At 54.2% G+C, this 17,284-nt stretch overlaps 1 protein-coding gene across 1 annotated transcript in view; it reads right to left on the bottom strand.

The window, feature by feature from the left end:
• The window catches only part of SPTBN5 (spectrin beta, non-erythrocytic 5), a 47,611-nt gene extending 32,184 nt beyond the window's left edge, over positions 1 to 15,427 (bottom strand). Inside the window, exons 1-14 of the mRNA XM_074327880.1 lie at positions 15,200 to 15,427; positions 14,728 to 14,919; positions 14,321 to 14,488; positions 11,452 to 11,568; positions 10,390 to 10,547; positions 9,598 to 9,826; positions 8,135 to 8,766; positions 6,720 to 6,858; positions 6,378 to 6,610; positions 5,986 to 6,139; positions 5,699 to 5,899; positions 5,412 to 5,618; positions 3,104 to 3,220; positions 2,296 to 2,448 (exon numbers count right to left, since the gene is read on the bottom strand). Coding sequence (XP_074183981.1) covers positions 2,296 to 2,448; positions 3,104 to 3,220; positions 5,412 to 5,618; positions 5,699 to 5,899; positions 5,986 to 6,139; positions 6,378 to 6,610; positions 6,720 to 6,858; positions 8,135 to 8,766; positions 9,598 to 9,826; positions 10,390 to 10,547; positions 11,452 to 11,568; positions 14,321 to 14,488; positions 14,728 to 14,919; positions 15,200 to 15,271 — 2,772 coding nt within the window. The 5' untranslated portion in view covers positions 15,272 to 15,427. The remainder of the gene's footprint in view (positions 1 to 2,295; positions 2,449 to 3,103; positions 3,221 to 5,411; positions 5,619 to 5,698; positions 5,900 to 5,985; positions 6,140 to 6,377; positions 6,611 to 6,719; positions 6,859 to 8,134; positions 8,767 to 9,597; positions 9,827 to 10,389; positions 10,548 to 11,451; positions 11,569 to 14,320; positions 14,489 to 14,727; positions 14,920 to 15,199) is intronic.
• Positions 15,428 to 17,284: the final 1,857 nt, after the last annotated feature.

Raw genomic sequence — 17,284 nt, 5'->3', positions numbered from 1 at the left:
AGAAGACACAAATAAATAGAAAGATATTCCATGTTCACGGATTGGAAGAACTAATATTGTTAAAATGTTCATACTATCCAAAGCAATCTAGGTTCAATGCAATCCTTGTCAAAATTCCAATGGCATTTTTCACAAAAATAGAACAAACAATCCTATAATTTGTATGAAACTACAAAAGACCCTTAATAACCAAAGCAATCTTGACAAAGAACAAAGCTGGAGGCATCATGCTCCCTGATTTCAAACTAAACTATATTATGAAACTATAGTAATCAAAACAATATGGTATTGGCACAAAACCACACATAGCTCAAAGGAACAGAATAGAGCCCAGAAATAAACCCACACCTGTATGGTCAATTAATCTATGACAAAGGAGCCAAGAATATACAATTGGGAAAGGACAGTCTCTTCAATAAATGGTGCTGGAAAAACTGGATTGCAACATGCAAAAGAATGAAACTGGACCATCTTACACCATACATAAAAATTAACTCAAAATGGATAAAAGATTTGAAGGTAAAATGTGAAGACATAAAAGTCCTAGAAGAAAACATAGGAGGTAAGCTCCTTGACATCAGTCTTGGCAATGATTTTTTTGATTTGACACTAAAAGCAAAGGCAACAAAAGCAAAAATAAACAAGTGGGAAAAAAATCAAACTAAAAAGCTTCTACACAGCAAAGGAAACCATCAACAAAATGAAAAGGCAACCTACGTAATGGGAGAAAGTATTTGTAAATCAAATATCTGACAAAGATATATCCAAAATATACACAGAACTCATGCAACTCAATAGCAAAAAACCCCTCAAAAAACAATAACAAAAAAACACCCAACAAAAAAACCCCCAAAATAATCCAATTAATAAATGGGAAGGGCGGCTGGATGGCTCAGTTGGTTAGAGCATAAGCTCTCAACAACAAGGGTGCTGGTTCAATTTCCACATGGGATGGTGGGCTGTGCCCCCTGAAACTAAGATTGAAAATGGAGACCGGACTTGGAGCTGAGCTGTGCCCTCCACAACTAGATTGAAGGACAACAACTTGGAACTGATGGGCCCTGGAGAAACATACTGTTCCCCAGTATTCCCCAATTTAAAAAAAAAAGGGCAGAGGATCTGAATAAATATTTTTCAAAGAAGATATATGGATGGCCAACAGGTACATAAAAAGGTGCTCAACATCACTAATCACCAGAGAAATATAAATCAAAACCACAGTGAGAAATCACCTCAGACCTATTAGAATGGCTGTTATCAAAAAAACAAGAAATAAATGTTGGCGAGGATGTAGAGAAAAGGGAATACTTGTGCACTGTTGGTGGGAATATAAATTGGTACAGCTGCTACGGAAAAAATTATGGAGGTTCCTCAAAAAATTAAAAATAGAACTACCACATGATCCAGCAATTCTTCTGGGTATTTATCTGAAGAAAACAAAAACAGAAACTTGAAAAGACATATGTACTCCCATGTTCACTGGAGCATTATTTACAATAGCCAAGATATGGAAACAACTGAAGTGTCCATCAACACAAGTGGATGAATAGATAAAGAAAATGTGGCACACACACACACACACACACACACACACACACACACACACACAATGGAATATTATTCAGTCATAAAAAAAAAAGAAATCTTGCCATTTGGGACAACATTGATGGACCTTGAGGGCGTTATGCTAAGTGGAATAAGCCAGACAGAGAAAGACAAATACCATGTGATCTTACTTATACGTGGGATCTGGAAAAAAATAAAAAATAAACAAGCTCATAGAAACAGATTGGTGGTTGCCAGAGGCAGTGGGTGAGGGGTGGGCAAACTGGATGAAGGGAGTCAAAAGGTACAAACTTCCAGTTATACAATAAATAAGTCATGGGGATGTAATGTACAGCATAGTGACTAGAGTTAATACTGCATTGTACATTTGAAAGCAGCTAAGGGAGTAAATCTTAAAACTTCTCATCACAAGAACAAAAATTCTGTAACTATATACGGTGACAGATGTTAACTAGACTTATTGTGGTGATCATTTTGCAATATATACAAATCCTGAATCATTATGTTGTACACCTGAAACTAACACAATGTTGCATGTCAATTATACCTCAATTAAAAATAATTCAAGGCCAGCTCCCTCGTTCCCTCCTCCCAGACAGGACTATAGTTAACATGGAGAACGGAGGCACAGGAATGAATAATGGGGAGGCAGGAGCAAGGTGAGGGGGAAGGACAGCAATCAGGAGAGACAACAGCTGAAATTCCCCCTTGGCTCCAAGGGGACTGTACCTCAAATTTGAGCTGCATGACCTCCAAGGTATCAGCCTGGAGCTGCAGTGCTTGGAGCAGCGCTGTCTGGTCTTCTAGCCAGAACCGGAGCTCCTCACACGAGCCATTGAAACCAAACAGAACCACTGCCTCCTCCAACAGGGCCCTGCGGTGCTGAGAAGAGGCCAGCCCAGAGGCTGGGTGAGCATCAATGCTCCCCACTGGGCATTCAGAACAGGTCCCCTTAACTCCCCCGACATCACCGCCCCCCTCGTCCAGCAGAGCCCAGGGCCAGAGAGGGCGCCCACCTCACTGCTGGGCCCTACACCCTCTGTCACAGGTCCAGTGGAGGGAGCTGGCACAAGCTTGGTGGATAAATGGCCCTGGCAGAGTGTAATCTTTTGATTTTGTCTTACTCAAGCCCTTCAGTTCTTAGGTACAATGCACACTTCTCCCATGGGACCTGGCCGGGTCTGCCTCCTCTCCAGGCTCTCCTCTAGCCTCTCGCCACCCCCTGCCTCTGTGTAGGTCTGGCCTAGAACACTGTCTCCCTGCCATCTTCCCTGCCCTCCTCCTGGCTTTACCTGCCTCAGTTTCTTGTTGTTGAGTCTCAGACTAAAAGTCCTTCCCTCTGACTCCCCAGCCTGACCCGGGCTCCCCTCTCATATGCTCCCATCACACCTCTATCCACCTAATGACTTGTTTCACACTTTGTCTGCTGTGGTGTCAGCTCCTTGAGGGCAGGGAGCGCATCCTGTCACTGCGCTCATGGCTCAGGTCTAGAAAAGAGCAGGTGTTCCATGAACATTTTTTAAACAAGGAGCGTTACCTCTGCCAGCGTCCACAGGCCCTCATAGTCCTGGCTCAAGCGGTCCTGTGTCTGGAGTATGGTGTTGGGGTCAAAGTCAGCGTCAGGCTTGGCTGGGAGGGCCATCTTCTGGATGCCCTGGGGGCCAGAGGAGCAGGAAACCTCACGCCAGGCCCCGGGGTTCCTGGGACCCTCCCCTGGAGAGCTCAGGGCAGACTCTACCTGTGCCAACAGGACACAGAGCAGTGTGACCAGGGCGGCTCGCCCTAAGCAGCAGAAGGCCTGGCAGGTTGGGGCCAGCAGTTGTACCTGGGGTTCCTGTTCCATGACATGGCTGCACTGATCACTTATGCGACACCTGTCTACCAGGTCTGAAAGGTCTGTAGTTCTAACTTAACCGCGGTTGATCTCTCCCTTTTTCTTTGCTAATGTTTTTGGAAGTCGATCCACAGTATGTTAGCAGTTGTCTGGTCCAACCCCCCACTTCACAGGGGAGGTGATCAAGGCTCAGAGAGGCCAACTTACTGCCCAAGGACACGCATTATCTGTCCTAGAGCGGCCTCCCAGCCCTTTAGCTCCCAGGTTTCGGGGCCTGTCTGGTGTGCTGGCTGCAGGACCTCTCTGGGGAGCCAGGTTAGGCGCACGCCTGTGGGAGCACAGCTTCTGAGGTCCGCTGGCCCTCCTCCTAGGGGTGGGCGAGCATATGGTCTCTGCCCCTCTGCCTCTCTGGGCCTGCGGAAGGGGCAGACCGAGAAGTGGCAGCCAGGCTGGCTGCTCAGGGCTGGGTTGAGGGGACTGAACAAAAGGAACAGGCACAGAGAAAGACTGGAAAGGGGGAGAACACAAAGAGAATCAGGAAGCTGGAGAAGGGAGACAGAATTTTGGGCAGCTCCATGTCCGTTTTTCTGCTGAGCCCCAAACGGCCTCCCTTAACTTCCTCCCTTCGTCGTCAGATGTCCCAGGGAGCTACGCAGAATACATTTACGACGGTCTGTTAAGGCTCCCACATGGGGTCCTGCCTTGTACCTCTGCAGATGAAGTGCCCCTGGACTGTGGGGCGTGGGCACTGGCTGCCCGGTGGTGCTAAGGTTTGGGTCCCATCCTGGGGTCTCCCAGTCGTACCCCCATCCATCCTGCTCCAGCCTTCTGGGTACTCCCTCTGTATGGAGGAGGGAAGGCTCTGCTGAGCTACCAAAGTGGCTCTCCACCCCAGCAGAGGGGGCGCCTCTGCGCCACCCCCTGGGCATTATGGGGCAAAGCAAGTGTGTGAAAATGCCAGGGACGGGGCCTAACTGCTCTATTGATGCCAGGGCTGGCTGGCCACTACAGGACACAAAAGAAGGATAAGGCACTTTCCATTCATTCATTCAAACAATTAACTCAGACTGGAGGAGCAGGCCACACAGGACACAAGGAAGGCAGCACCAAAAGCAGTATGAGTTAGCATAATGCAAGTGTTAGGAGTTAAAGGTCATCGATACTCAGTGAGGGATGAGGCAGAAACGGCCCTGGATTGGGAGCTGGGAGGCCTCTCTAGGAGAGAGAACTGCATGTCCTTGGGCACAGAGATCAACCTCGGCTAAGTTAGAACCACAGACCTTTCAGACCTGGACCTCAAGTGCCACATAAATGACCAGTGCAGGCTGAACCAGCACCCTAGTCAGCTACTGACCAATTGGCTATGCCACCTCCTGAGATATGAGGACCTGAGCTGCAGCTGTGAGGGTGTATGCCTATGGCTGGGCAGAGGGGTCCGGACATGGCACTTCCTTAGGAGTAAGGGTAGAGGGCTTAAACAGGAACGCAATTTGAGGGCCGTGGTTTCCACATCTAGAGCTACACACACAGCTTCTTGATAGAGGACTGCAAACCCTGATGGGGTTGGGCCAAGCTACCCATCACGCATGTGTGTTTTAAAAACTGGGGGCTCAAAGACTGAGAGAGGGTTTTCAGAAAGCATCTGGTTGTAGTGATTAGGCCACCCCAAACCTACAAGTGCCAAGTCAGGAGAGAGCTAAACAGGGCTTAAGGGTGAAGGGTCACCTTAGGTAGGCTTGATGGTGAGAGCAAAGGGTACATTCCTGGAGCAGATGCTGCTGAGGAGGGTGGAACACCGGACCCTGCCCCCCAAGTCCCAGGGGAAAGCCATGATTAACCAGGGTCGGGGGGCCACAGATGCCCTCCCATTTCCACCTTCTGTGTAGCCATGGGAGACAGGTGCAGCCTGGAGACCACACGGTGCCTTTGGTTTTGGAGGCCTGTGGTTCTGAGTCCCTTGCCCGCCCTCCCAGGCTGCCCCCCCCGCCCCCCCCCCGCCCCTCCCACACACCGTGAGTGATGCCCGCATAGCGGCTGCCCGTGCCTCCTCATCCAACCACTGCAGCTCCGCCCGGAAGGTGCGCAGCTTGCGCTCCAGCCGCAGGTGGTCCAGTAGCAGGGCCTCGGCGCCTGCCTGGTCCTGCCCGCACGACAAGCTCTCCAGCGCCAGCCGCTGCTCCTGTAACCACGTGGCCGCATCCGCCGCGTCTGCGAAGTACTGCAGGAAGAAGGGCAGGCTGGGCCCCGGCCAACCCTGCCCACCCCACTCCGCTGCCAGCAGCTCGTCTACCACGCTACCTGTTGGACCAGCAGGGCTGCTTGCAGCCGTGCGCCCTGCAGCGCCGCCCGGGCCCGGAGCTGCTGCCACATATCCTGCACCGCCTCAGCCCGCTCCTGGGGATCCGGCGGCGTCGGGGACCCGTGGGCGCCCAGGTCGCGTCCCCTCTGCTTGAGATCAGTGCACACAGCCTGGTGGCAGCGGAGCTCAGCTTCCAGGGCCTGGAGGAGGCAGAGCAGGGAGCTGGGTGAGGGTAAGGGAGGGCGCCAGGGAAGTGGAGACAGGCAGGGCACGGGGTAGCAGGCACCTTGTGTTTCTGCACAGAGGCAGCAATCTGGCCAAGATCCCTGCCCAGGGTCACACCGTCCACCAGCCGTCCGTGCTCCTTCAGCCAGGTTTCCTCCTCCTCACAGTCCCGTAGGAACTCCTCCCGCTGCAGGGTCTGCTCCAGCAAGGTCCGCCTGAGGGACAGTAAGGATCACTGGGGGGAGGAGAGGGGTCCACACTAGGCTCGGACACTCCCCCTTAGATAGACAGGCGTTTCCTTTTCCCTGGATGACTCAACTGGGGAGACAGAGGCGTTGGGGGTGAGACCAGGGTAGAGGAGGTTCAGGCTAGCAGTACTTTAACCTGGGCAAAAGGTAATTTGGGTTACAGAACAGTTCTGGAGGAGGTAGAAGAGTTGGGGTGAGCTCTTACCTGGCCCTGGCAAGAGACACCAGGCTCTGCTGGAGCTGGGCCAGCGCCTGGGCTTTGGCCTGTAGCCCCTCCACACTAGTGCCCAGGGAGGAGTCCAGCTTTGTGGTCTGGTGGACAAGTTGGCCCACGTGGGCTCCGTGGCCAGAGACCTGGGCCTCCAGTAAGGCATGTCTCTGCAGCAGCTCCACTGCCTCTGCCAGCTGTTGCCCACAGGCTGTGGAGCTGGCCAGCACCTGGCCAGGGATGAGTGGTCATTGCAGTCCCAGAGCACTGGGTCCCCATGAGTGCCAGAGCTGGCACACCAGCTGTGTTCCCCCACGGGTCTGCTGGTCCAGGGCCCACCTGCAGCTCCGTGAGCTGGTTGGAGGCAATGTCCACCTCCTGCAGCAGGCTTAGCACAGCCTGCATGCCGGCCATCCACTTCCTTTGTCCTTGGAGATGCTGAAGGAGCTGCTCCCAGCGCCGTGTGATTTCCACCTGCCTGGAGGACGTAAGAATAAGGGTGGTCTCCACCGGGCTGGGGCAGGGATGCTGCCTTGGGGTCCACAGCTGTTCAGGTGGCTTGGCGGCCCTGGATGAGCCCAAACTCCCTGGATGAGGTCCGTGAGCTTCCTACTCTTGGGCAGTAGGGACACTGCACCCCTGCCTCTTAGACATGAGCAGAGAAGCCAGGAAGGCCTGGGAGGTTCAGGCCTTCATGGCCCCCCAAACCTTCTTTCCAGTCCCAATCTCAGGTGATAGCAATGCCATCCTTCCAGGAGCCTGGACTAAAATCTTGATAATTCACTTTCTCACACCCCACATCCGATCTGTCTGCAAATCCTCTTGGATTCAAGATATATACAGAATCCTGCCATTTCTTATCCCACACCCTCCCGGCACCCCCCCCCCCCCCCCCCGCTACCTTCTATGGCCTGGATTATTGCAGTAGCTTCCCAACTACTCTCTCTGTTTCTGTCTCTGTCCCTTCAGTCTGGTCCTGACCCAGCATCCAGAGTGATCGTTGTAAAAGAAAAGTTAGATAGCTCAAGCCCTCCCATGATTTCCCATCTTTCTCAGAGTAAAAACCAAGTCTTTACTGCGACCTGTCATACAGAGCCCAGCATGACCTTTGCCCTGTACTTCCCAGACCTCAACCTTGTTCACTTTGGCCAACACCATCTTCCAAGCTAGTTTTCAAACATGCCAGATATGCGCCCACCTTGGGACACTGCACTATGCCCTAGTATTGTCTGTCCCTAAATCTGTATGGCTGGCCTCTCACTTCTTTTTGGTCTTTGCTCAAAAGTGAACTGCTTCTGGCCACACAGTATAACTCCCTCCCCTGACCTTGGTGCATCATATTCCCCCCTTCTGCTTTTTTTTTTTTTTAAATCATCATCTCACATACAATGTATTTTTCTTATTTTTTTGTTTTCTATAGTAGCGTGTAAGCTCCACAAAGGGAGGGATTTTTGTGAGTCTTCACTGCAAAATCTCCTAGAACCATGCATGGGACATAGTAGACACTCAATAAATGCTTGTTTAGTGAATGAATTAATAAGAGGCTACCTAGAGAGAACAGTGCTTTCCCAAAAAGGATGAATTACAAATAGAGGAATTTCAGGCATCAGTGGGAGCTAGATCTTTTTAAAGGGAGCCCTGAATTCATAAATTGCTCCTCTGTTTTGTGGCTAGGAATGTGTATGTGTAAAAATAGGAATACGGTAGGAAGGCTTGAGCCTGTTTTGAGGATGGTTCACATGCCCAGGGCTCACCTGCAGGCCACATCTGCCCACTTGTGGTACTGCTCCTGCTGGAGGATGCCCGCAATCTCGGCCAGGGCCTGGAAGCGCCCCTCCTGGGGCAGGATGCTGGCTTCCAGCATTCTCAGCCTCTGGGCAGCCACCTCCACTGTGGCCAGGCTGGTGGGTGGGGCTGTGGCCCCGTCCAGCACCTTTTCTGTGTCTGTCAGAAAGCTCTCCCGGAGGGCCGCCTTACGCTGGAAGTGCCGGGCCAGGGTTTCCAGCCGCTCTAGCTGCAGGAGTTTCTGCTGCAGGGCTTGGCTCCGTGAGGCCTCTGCCTGCTCCAGGCCTGCCCAGCGCTGGGACAGCTCTGCAGGGCCGAGGCCCTGGTGAGGCAGGAAGGGCCTACGGTTCTGAGCTCGAAGTGCTGTCTGCAGCTGGAAGAGCAGGGCCTCTGCAGTCACTCGCTGCTGCAGCCTCGATGGCTTCTCCTGGGTGCGGAAGGAAGCAAAGGCCACCAGTAGCTGGTGCATGGCAGGCAGGGAGTCTGGGAAGTCTTGTGCTTCCAGCTGCACCTGCTTCTCTGCAATCCAGCGTAGCAGATCAGCCACCAGCTGCTCGTACTGGGTCTGCAGCTCCTCTGTCTCCTGGAGCTGAAGCAGGATCTGGCGGAGGGCATGGGAACGGGTCAGGGCGGCACTTTGGGGCAGGCCCTGGAATGGAGGCACTCCCCTTTTAGAGTTTGAGGGCCCACCAGGGTTGCCCAGGTGGGCAGTAGCTCCTTCCCTCACCTGTGGATACACTGAAGTGGAATCCTCAGCCCACAGAGAAGTGGCTCTGCCTGCACGGCACATGCAGGCCCAGGAGGGGGGGCTCCCGTCCTGCCTCCTTCCATCCTTTTTTACCCCATTTGGCCTCACCTCTCAGGGTGCTATCCTTTTCCTGAGTCTTCTTTCCCTTCTCTGAGGCGCCATGCCCCTAAAGCAGCTCAGAGCCCTTGGCTTGGATCATCTCCCCTATGCGCAGCGGAGACACCCATCCTGAGAACAGCTTTCCCAGGCTTCAGCCTCTGTCATCGTGCCCAGAGAGTAAGAGAGCCCCCCCAAAACATGAACTCAGCCCAGCAGAGCTGCTCCTGTGCTTGTCCTTGCAGAGTTCTACTCTCTGAGCCTTTTAATCCCATGAGGAGCTTACCAGCCTAAGAGCAGTGGGGAAGGGGAGAAACAGAAGGGGACATCCCTCACCTGGCTTTCCCTGTGTGCCAGGCTCTGTGCCAGGCACTGTGCTCGTGCTCCCTTGAGCCCTCATAGCAGCCTTTTGTCACCTAGGCATTATTGTCTGCATTTTGCAGATGGAGCACAGTACAGTTAGGTGACATGGCTAAGACCACACAGCTAGGAGGTGGCAGAGGCAGCCTTCAAACCGAGGTGTGTCTGCCTCTGGGGCCCATGCTCACCCCTACCTCTCCTTGATGCCACCTTCCCGTTGTCACCAACCTTAGCGAGTCTCCTCTGGACAGTCTGCCCCTGGTGCAGGTGGGAGAAGTGGTGGTAGTAGAGGGAGACATAGGTCATGATGGAACGCTCGTCTGGCTGCAGGGCTGCCACGTCCTCGGGGTCCAGTAGCTGAGCAATGCCCAGCTCCTGCTCAGCCACACGGAAAGCAACGTTGAGGTTGTGCAGTGGGCGCTCAGGATGCAGGGAGCCATAGTCCAGCAGGTCTGGCCTAGACAGAGAGCGGGCAGGGCTCTTCACCAGAGTAATTTACTGCTTGGGTTTAAGCAAACTTGTTAAAAAGGCAAAGAGCTCCTATTGGTCATTCACACCTTACTGTGCGTTAGTTTTCTCCTGCTGGTTACCTGAGAGCCTGGCTGGAGGACTAGGGCTCTGACAGAGAAGGGAGAGTTAATTTGGCTCAGGGGTCAGGCTCCTGGGTAGGGGGAGCTCCAAAAGGGCAGGCACTTGCCAGGGAGAGAAAGAGGACTGAGAATAGAATCAGGGACACAGAAAGAGGAGACAGGCAGGGGTCAAAGGCAAACCTAGCCGGTTCCATGGACTTTCCTAGGAAAGAGGGCAGGGGATAACAACAGACCAGGGCCTTGGCTAGCAGCTCTCTACTCCTGTGCCCAGGGCACAGGGGCCAGAGGGATGCTGGAGAATGGACAGGTTGAGGACCCGAGTCCTAGAGCAGTTGGCTGAGTGAGTAGAGGCCTCTGAGAAGAAGGCTAAGGTCTGTCTCAGGACAGGCAGGGCTGGGAGGGTGCTGGGGTCCCTCTCCCTCAGGCACACCTGTGGGCGTGGATGAGGGCACTGAAGCCGAGCCCATCACTCCAGCTGTGGGAGAAGTCGGTGATATTGACATTGGCGTAACAGGCCGTCTTCCATCGGCACCAGAGCAGCAGAGCTTCCTTGGCAGACAGCAGAGCTGCGCTGGCCCCAAATTCCTCCTGGAGGGACAGGGCACAGGGTCACCAAGCAGGGGCAGGTGGGGAGGCAGCAGAGCCTACAGGCTGGGGGAGAGGTGGGCTGGGCACGGCTGTGACCCTGCTCCCACCCTCCTGAGGGCTGATTGTCATGCCAAAGAAGCAGGGTGCCTGAAAGCTGTCACCTCTGAGCATCTGGCTTTGAGTTGTAACTAGTGACAACAACGGTAGTGGTTCCTGTTTTTCCAGCTCTTCTGATGGGCCGGGGATTGTGCTAACTGACCCTGGGCCCCACAGAATTGAGGCTGGGTTTCATTAGACCCACTCTGTCACTTTCTGCCAGCCAGGCATCGGGCCCATACACATGGCTCTCCACCCTCACAGCTCTGTGAATTAGGCACTATCAGCATTTACAGACTAAGGATGACACAGTGAGGTGCAGTAAGAGAGGTTAGGAAGCTGCCCAGGGTCCCCCAGCTAATTGGGGAGGGTGTCACTTGACCCAGGAATGTCTGACAGGGAGCCCAGCTCTGAGGTGTGAGTATACCTGTCTACAACCTCAACGCCTCGGGCGGCTGCCTGAGGGCACAGCCCAGCCCTCGCTGCTTCTTCACCTTCTATACCTGGTTTCAATCCCCTCTCACCCCTGCATGTTCCTCTTATTGATAATTTCCTTTATGCTGCCACTCACTAGTCAATGACTTGTCCCAGGTCAGCTTTGAAGCCCATGAATCTAGTTCTCACTTGAACATAATACAATCTCTATGACAATCTAAGTTCTTTGCCTGTGGTTAAAGAGAGAATGGTAATTGTGTGCCAAAGATCTGCTGTGGAGATCATAACAGTTGGTTGGAATTGCTCTGTCCCAGGGGATAGAGGTGAAGCCAGAGCTGAGCTGGGTAACTGGGGGGTGGGGGCTGAGACATACCCTGTCCAGGGAGATGTGGGAAATCTGGAAACGCAGGATGATGACCCAAATGAGTCCCAGGATGAGCGTCTGGTCTCCATCCACAATGTTCTCTGGCCCAATAAGGGGAATTGGCACCTGTGGGCACAGTTGGCTGGGCTCAGTGTGAAGCCTACACACCAGAGAAGACTCAGAGCAACCACACAGCCAGGGAGCCAGCCATCTGATGGGCGGGTCCTGGAATCCATTCTGCCCCGTGGGGTCCCTAAGGGAGAAGCAGACAGGGCTCAAGGCCAGGCAAGCAAAGGCTTTCTAAGTGGTTGAGGCTGTGACCCTAAGCCCACCTGGGTGAAGCCCCCACCTGGTGAACTGGGCTGCACCTCTGCAGCTGGAGGACTCCCTGTACGGGGCCATAGGTAAACCCAGGCTGAGATCAGTGGTTCAGCTATGGGGGTTGGAAACGAGGGGTCATAACAGTAAATGTATGTGCTCAGCAGACAAAAGCTGTCTGCCTCCACCTCCCATGGGCACCTCAGAGTCTCAGGGAGGGCTCGGGCCTCTGGCTCACATGTGAATCTGTCTTCCTCATCAGTGTTCCTGCTCCCGTTAGAAATTTAGATCCCCATGTTCCATGCAATCATACTCTCTTGGGCCAGGGCTCAGGAATTTGCATTTGAACAAACACCTTGGGTAGTTGTTACGTGCATTAAAGTTGGGAACCTGCTGCCCTAGACCTTGCCACTTGGACAGGGAAGAGGAGTGAATCACGGGGAGAAAAGAACAGAATAAACATCAGAGCCACACATGACCTGGGCCCCTTCGCCCTCTGGCCCCGTCCTCCTCTCTTGGATCACACGGCCAAGCCCACGGGATTCTTGCTTTTCCTCAGGATTCTAAGCATAGATCTTAGGGCCTGTGTACTGGCTGCCCCTGCTGTCTGAAAATATTATTCCCCCACATATCCACATGGCTACTTCCCTCTTCCTTATTCAAACACCACTTTTTCCATGAGTCCTACTCTGGCCACCTTATCTAAAATTGAAATGTGAGGACTATTCCTCCTGCCCAAACACACACGCTTAATCACCTCACCCTGCTTGGGCAGCCATCTTGGGTTTGTTCCCGGATGTCTCCCAAGCACCCAGCAGTGTCTGGCATATAGCAAGTCATCGATAAATATGCACTGAATGAAGAACGGGAAAGACTCTCCATGAGACCTGGTGGGAAGCTGCCTGCAGGCAACCACCAACCTGGTGGGAGGGGCTGCATCTGGGTACACCCCTTGTGGGTACACTTTGCTGTATCCGTCTGGTCTCTAAAGGATCCACGCCATGCTCTGCCCCCTTCTCCTGGCACACCTGAACCCATCTACATTCACCTCGGCTTGGAGTTGGAATGTCTGGTTGGTGGGGTATTGGTCTGTTCACATTAGCTCTTGAGGGCTGATCTTCCCAACTTTGGGTTTAGTGACGCCGTGCTGGTAGCTTAAAATGAGCCATGGTGGGGGTATCAACGCCATGGAAATCAGCAAATGTTACTAACCAGGACTTTCATTTTCCCCTCTGGGAGCTGGTTGATAAACATTTACCAACATGCCACTGATCTGGGTGTAACTAAACTGTCTCCCCTGAAACTATAGCCCCTCGTGGTCAGGTCTGGGCTTTGCTGACTGCAGTCCCCAGACCCTGGCATGGAGTGCCCGGCACATTCCATTCTCCAGGAATAAGAGCGTCCCACATTCTGCTACTTATTAACGATGTATTAGGCCAACTACCTTGTTTTTGCTTGACCACAGCTGCCTTGATGTACGGTAAAGACAAAGCTGTCACCTTCACAGGCTACGTATCAGTGGACACGCTGTGTATCTAAGCTTGGGGGGAGCTGCAGGGCCTCTAACAAGGGCTTGCACCCTCCCCAAGTTTCCCAAGGGTAAGTACCTGGCTCACAGGCCATTGTCCCTGGGGCCAAGTAGTGCCTGGTTTTCTGTGGCTGGGAGCTTTCTGCTCTTCTGTGTGCTCAGGGGCCGCCGTGCTCCAGTCTCTTGCTTTGGTTTCTTACCTCCCTGATCTACTCCAGCACACCAGACTCCCAGGGGACTGACTGTGACCTCCAATCCAGGACGTAAGTGGAGGGCGCACACACACTCAGTCTCAGCCAGCCCTTCCAGTGCAGTGACTCCATAGCCTCCCAGACAGACACCTCTTGGCTTCCGTACCTGAGGCCAGGAGCCCTTGGGCTTTCTAATTCCTGTTTCTCAGCATAAATGACCCCTGCACAGCCCCCTGACACTAGCCATGAGGGTCCTGCTGTGTCCCTGGAGCTCTTGACCCCGTTAGTGACTGTCCCTTTCTTTCAGGGTCTCTCCTGTTTGCTGAGGCCCCTCCCTGCTATCTGGTCCAGCTTCTCCAAGGCAGACCCTGGACCTCTCCCCTCCAATGCCTGGCTCAGGGTCGAGGGCTCTTCCCCTGTGTCCTACCCTCAGCCTCCCTCCCCTGGCTCCCTATCTGGGCTCTGCCGGCCAGCTGACCATGGGTCTTGCCTGGTAAACAGTTTCCTCATTTATAAAAAGAGACGGCTAAGAGTTCACTGAATCTTTCAGTTTAGAATCCTGTGATCCTCTCCTTACAGTCAGCGGCATATTTTAGTCCTACCCACCAGGGATGATGGCTGTTCTTGCTCCAGCCAGTTGGGTGCTGTCTAAGCTGGGAGTACTGGGCCAGGAAGGACTTAGCTTCCTCGCCTTCTATATCTCAGCTGCTTCCCCTGGATTCAGGCTCCAGAGCCTCTGCTCTGCCCCGTGGCCAGCCCACGAGAGATGATCTAGGAGTCCAGCCTGTCCCCACTGCCTGCCCAGCACCACGTCCAGAGGCCCTCTCTCCCGGGTGCTCACCTTGGCCCTGAGGAAGGTCAGAGCCCAGCTGCAGTTCTCCAGGAAGTGCACGCGCATGCGGCCCCGGCTCGGGGGTGGCAGAACCTCCCCTGAGATGAGCTCCAGTAGCCGCAGTAGATGGGTGCCATCTGCCAGTTCTTTGTACAGGTTCTGGATCTTGAGGCCCACCTGGGAGGGGGTGGGGGAAGGCACTGAGTCAGCCCAGCCTCACGTGTCTGCCTCATCCCAGGACCTGGGGGATGCAGCCCAGAGAAGCTGCCGTAAGGAAGGAGTGTTGGCCTTCGCTGTGCTGTGGGGTCTTGAGAAGCCTCAGCCAGATGACCTCCCAGTCAGCTCCCCAGGGTCCACTGGCCAGGGAGCTGGGGGACAGCAGAGGTGGGCTGTGGGGCACGCTCGGCTGCACTCACCCGGCCGTGCTGGAAGACGTTGTTGATCCAGTTGGTGAAAGTCTTCTCCTGCATCCGCTTGTGCTGTGCCTGCAGCTTTCGAACGTGGCCCATCTCGTACGCAGAGTCCATGGCGAGACCGGGCTGGGGGAGCCGTGCCAGGGCTCTTTGGCTGGCCTCCTGCTTCCGGTATCCTGTAGCCCCAAGGAACTGCTGGGGATGGTGGGGATGACCAGCCATCAGGCCTGGAGCCCTTTGGGGCCAGTGGATGTCTCCCTAAGCTGGAGATGTTGGGGGCATGGAGGATGGGTGAGGAGTGTAGGTATGATGACTCCCTGGCACAGGTGTGCCTCTGCTCGGGTAAGGGGTCCCTCCCTGCCAGACTGCTCCCACATTTGGTGGGGGGTTGCGGCTTGGAGCCTAGCCAGGTAAGGTTCTGGTGCTCCTGGCTGGTGCCCTGTGCTTGAATGGCCCAAGACCCATTTTGCCCCACCTTACTCTCCAGATTCTTCTTAGAGCTCTGATGCTGAAGGTCTCCTCTGGGCCACAGTGAATGCTGCTGCATCTTGAGATAAATAGGGTGGGTGGGAGGAAAACAGGAAACTGCTCACTTTGGCAGGGCCTGGGCCCCAGGGAGGAGACCTGGCTGGCTGGCTGGAGACAGAAGAGAGCAGGGGCTATGTGGGGAGAGGCCAAGCTGGAGCTGCGGCCAGGCCATGCCCTCCTCTTGAGCCAGCGGGACAGTGGTGACAGCACACAGCTGGCATTATCCTCCCACCTGCCACGGGGCGTGGCCGACGGGGAGGGGGTGGCTCAGGAATGCTCCAGATCATTCATCCCAAACCTCCTCCTTTATCGTTCCCCCACTGAAAATGCCCCCAGTGTCAGGTAGGAGTTTGGGCTCCCAAGACACAGAGGCCCATCAGGTGGCCTCGAGGTGGCTGGGGTGGGAGCCCCTGGGGGCTGCAGTCTGGGTAAAGTCACCAGAGGACAGAGTGTCTGGTCAGAAGCTTCTGCACCCACCTCCCAGTTGGGCACTGTCCGTCTGCACCCCATAGGGCCTCTCTGAGAGCACCCACAGGAGCAGGGATGGGGGAGCCCCTCCTCTCCCCTCCTGGGGAGTCGTCAAATGCTGGGCTGTGTTTTCCAGCCCGGACGGCTCCACACCCAACCTAGCCCAGGGCTGACCCATTGGTGCTCCCTTTCTGAAGGGGGCTCAGGGCGACTTTCTGAAGGGGGCTCCCTCTACAAGGGGTAACCTGGACCCACAAAGGCTGTGGAAATGACATTGGCTCCTCCAAAGCCAGAGATACAATGTTCACTATTTGGGGTGAGGCCCCAGCACCTGTGCGCCCATGGAGCTGGCTGGGCGGGGCTTGGAGGCAGGGGCTTTGGTGGGATCCGGCGGCTCTTCTCTTCCTCCATGAGCAGACTTGGACTGCACAGCGGAGGGCGAGTGGGTTCTAACTGAGGTGGTTCACAAAGCAGTCTGGCTAAACTCCAGGTAACAGCCCCTGAGCTGGGGTGTGTGTCTGTGGCTTCATACTCCCAGCAGCCCTGGAGATTCTAGAATGAGATATAGCACTCTTCAGGGAGGTGTCCCTGACGGCTAAAGCTGGCGAAGGGAGCAGCAGCCACAGCCCGCTTCTGAGAGCTGGGAGGACTAATCACACCTGAGCCCCGGGCCTTGCACGGCCCCTGCAGGAGCTCATCACCAGTCCCCACCCTGTCATCCTGCCTGTGTGTCAGCCTATGTGCACACAGCCCCGATTTACCTCCCAGAGCACAACTCTGCTCATGAAGACTCCCCATTGCCTGGACGGAAACAGAGCTTTCCTGCCCACATCCGGGCTTCAGCTGTTCTCTCAGCTTATAATGTCACTTCTATTCCCCATTGTCTCCATTCTCCTTTTCTATCAGCCCAGGTTAAAATTCTGCTCCTTCTAGGAAGCCCCCGACCCAGCTTGTCTCTCCTCCTATTAAGACCCTTGGCGTAGGGCCCCTGTGTGACGTGACCACCTGAGGACAGGATGGAGCCGCATGATGCTTTGCACACGGAACTCAGCACAGGTTGTCATTTCTGAGGTTGGTGTGTGGGGCTAGGGAACTGCTCTTCTTCCTCCTTAGCTCGTGTAGCTAAAGCCACTACATATGCTGAGAGGACCGGTTCTCCTTGCAGTGACTGGTTGCAGCCCCTGCTGAAATGACAATCCCTGTTGGTCAGTACATGGATTCTTTACATTGTAAGTAACTGAAATCTCAAGTCAAATGGCTTGAAACAATATAAAGGGAATGTATTGGCCCATATAATTGAAAGGTCTGGCAGGAGGACTTTAGGTGAGGTTGAATCCAGCAGCTCAAGCGATGCCACCACAGGCCTGGATTCCCTCTGCGTTTCTCAATGCCCCCTCCATCTTCATGCTCCACAGGATGGCTGCTGCCAGCCTGACATCACTCCCCTGCCCCCAGCAGCTCTGGGAACTCTCTCAATGCCATTTATATTGTTGCACCAATAATCTCGCTTCTTTACGTTGCGTGATTTGAAGGACAGAACATTTCTCCCAAGAGTTGGAACAGA

Source organism: Rhinolophus sinicus, linkage group LG03, assembly GCF_036562045.2.
Source record: "Rhinolophus sinicus isolate RSC01 linkage group LG03, ASM3656204v1, whole genome shotgun sequence".
Lineage (NCBI taxonomy): Eukaryota > Metazoa > Chordata > Mammalia > Chiroptera > Rhinolophidae > Rhinolophus > Rhinolophus sinicus.
Note: the sequence above shows the minus strand (reverse complement) of the source record. Positions and strands in the feature narration are given on the sequence as shown.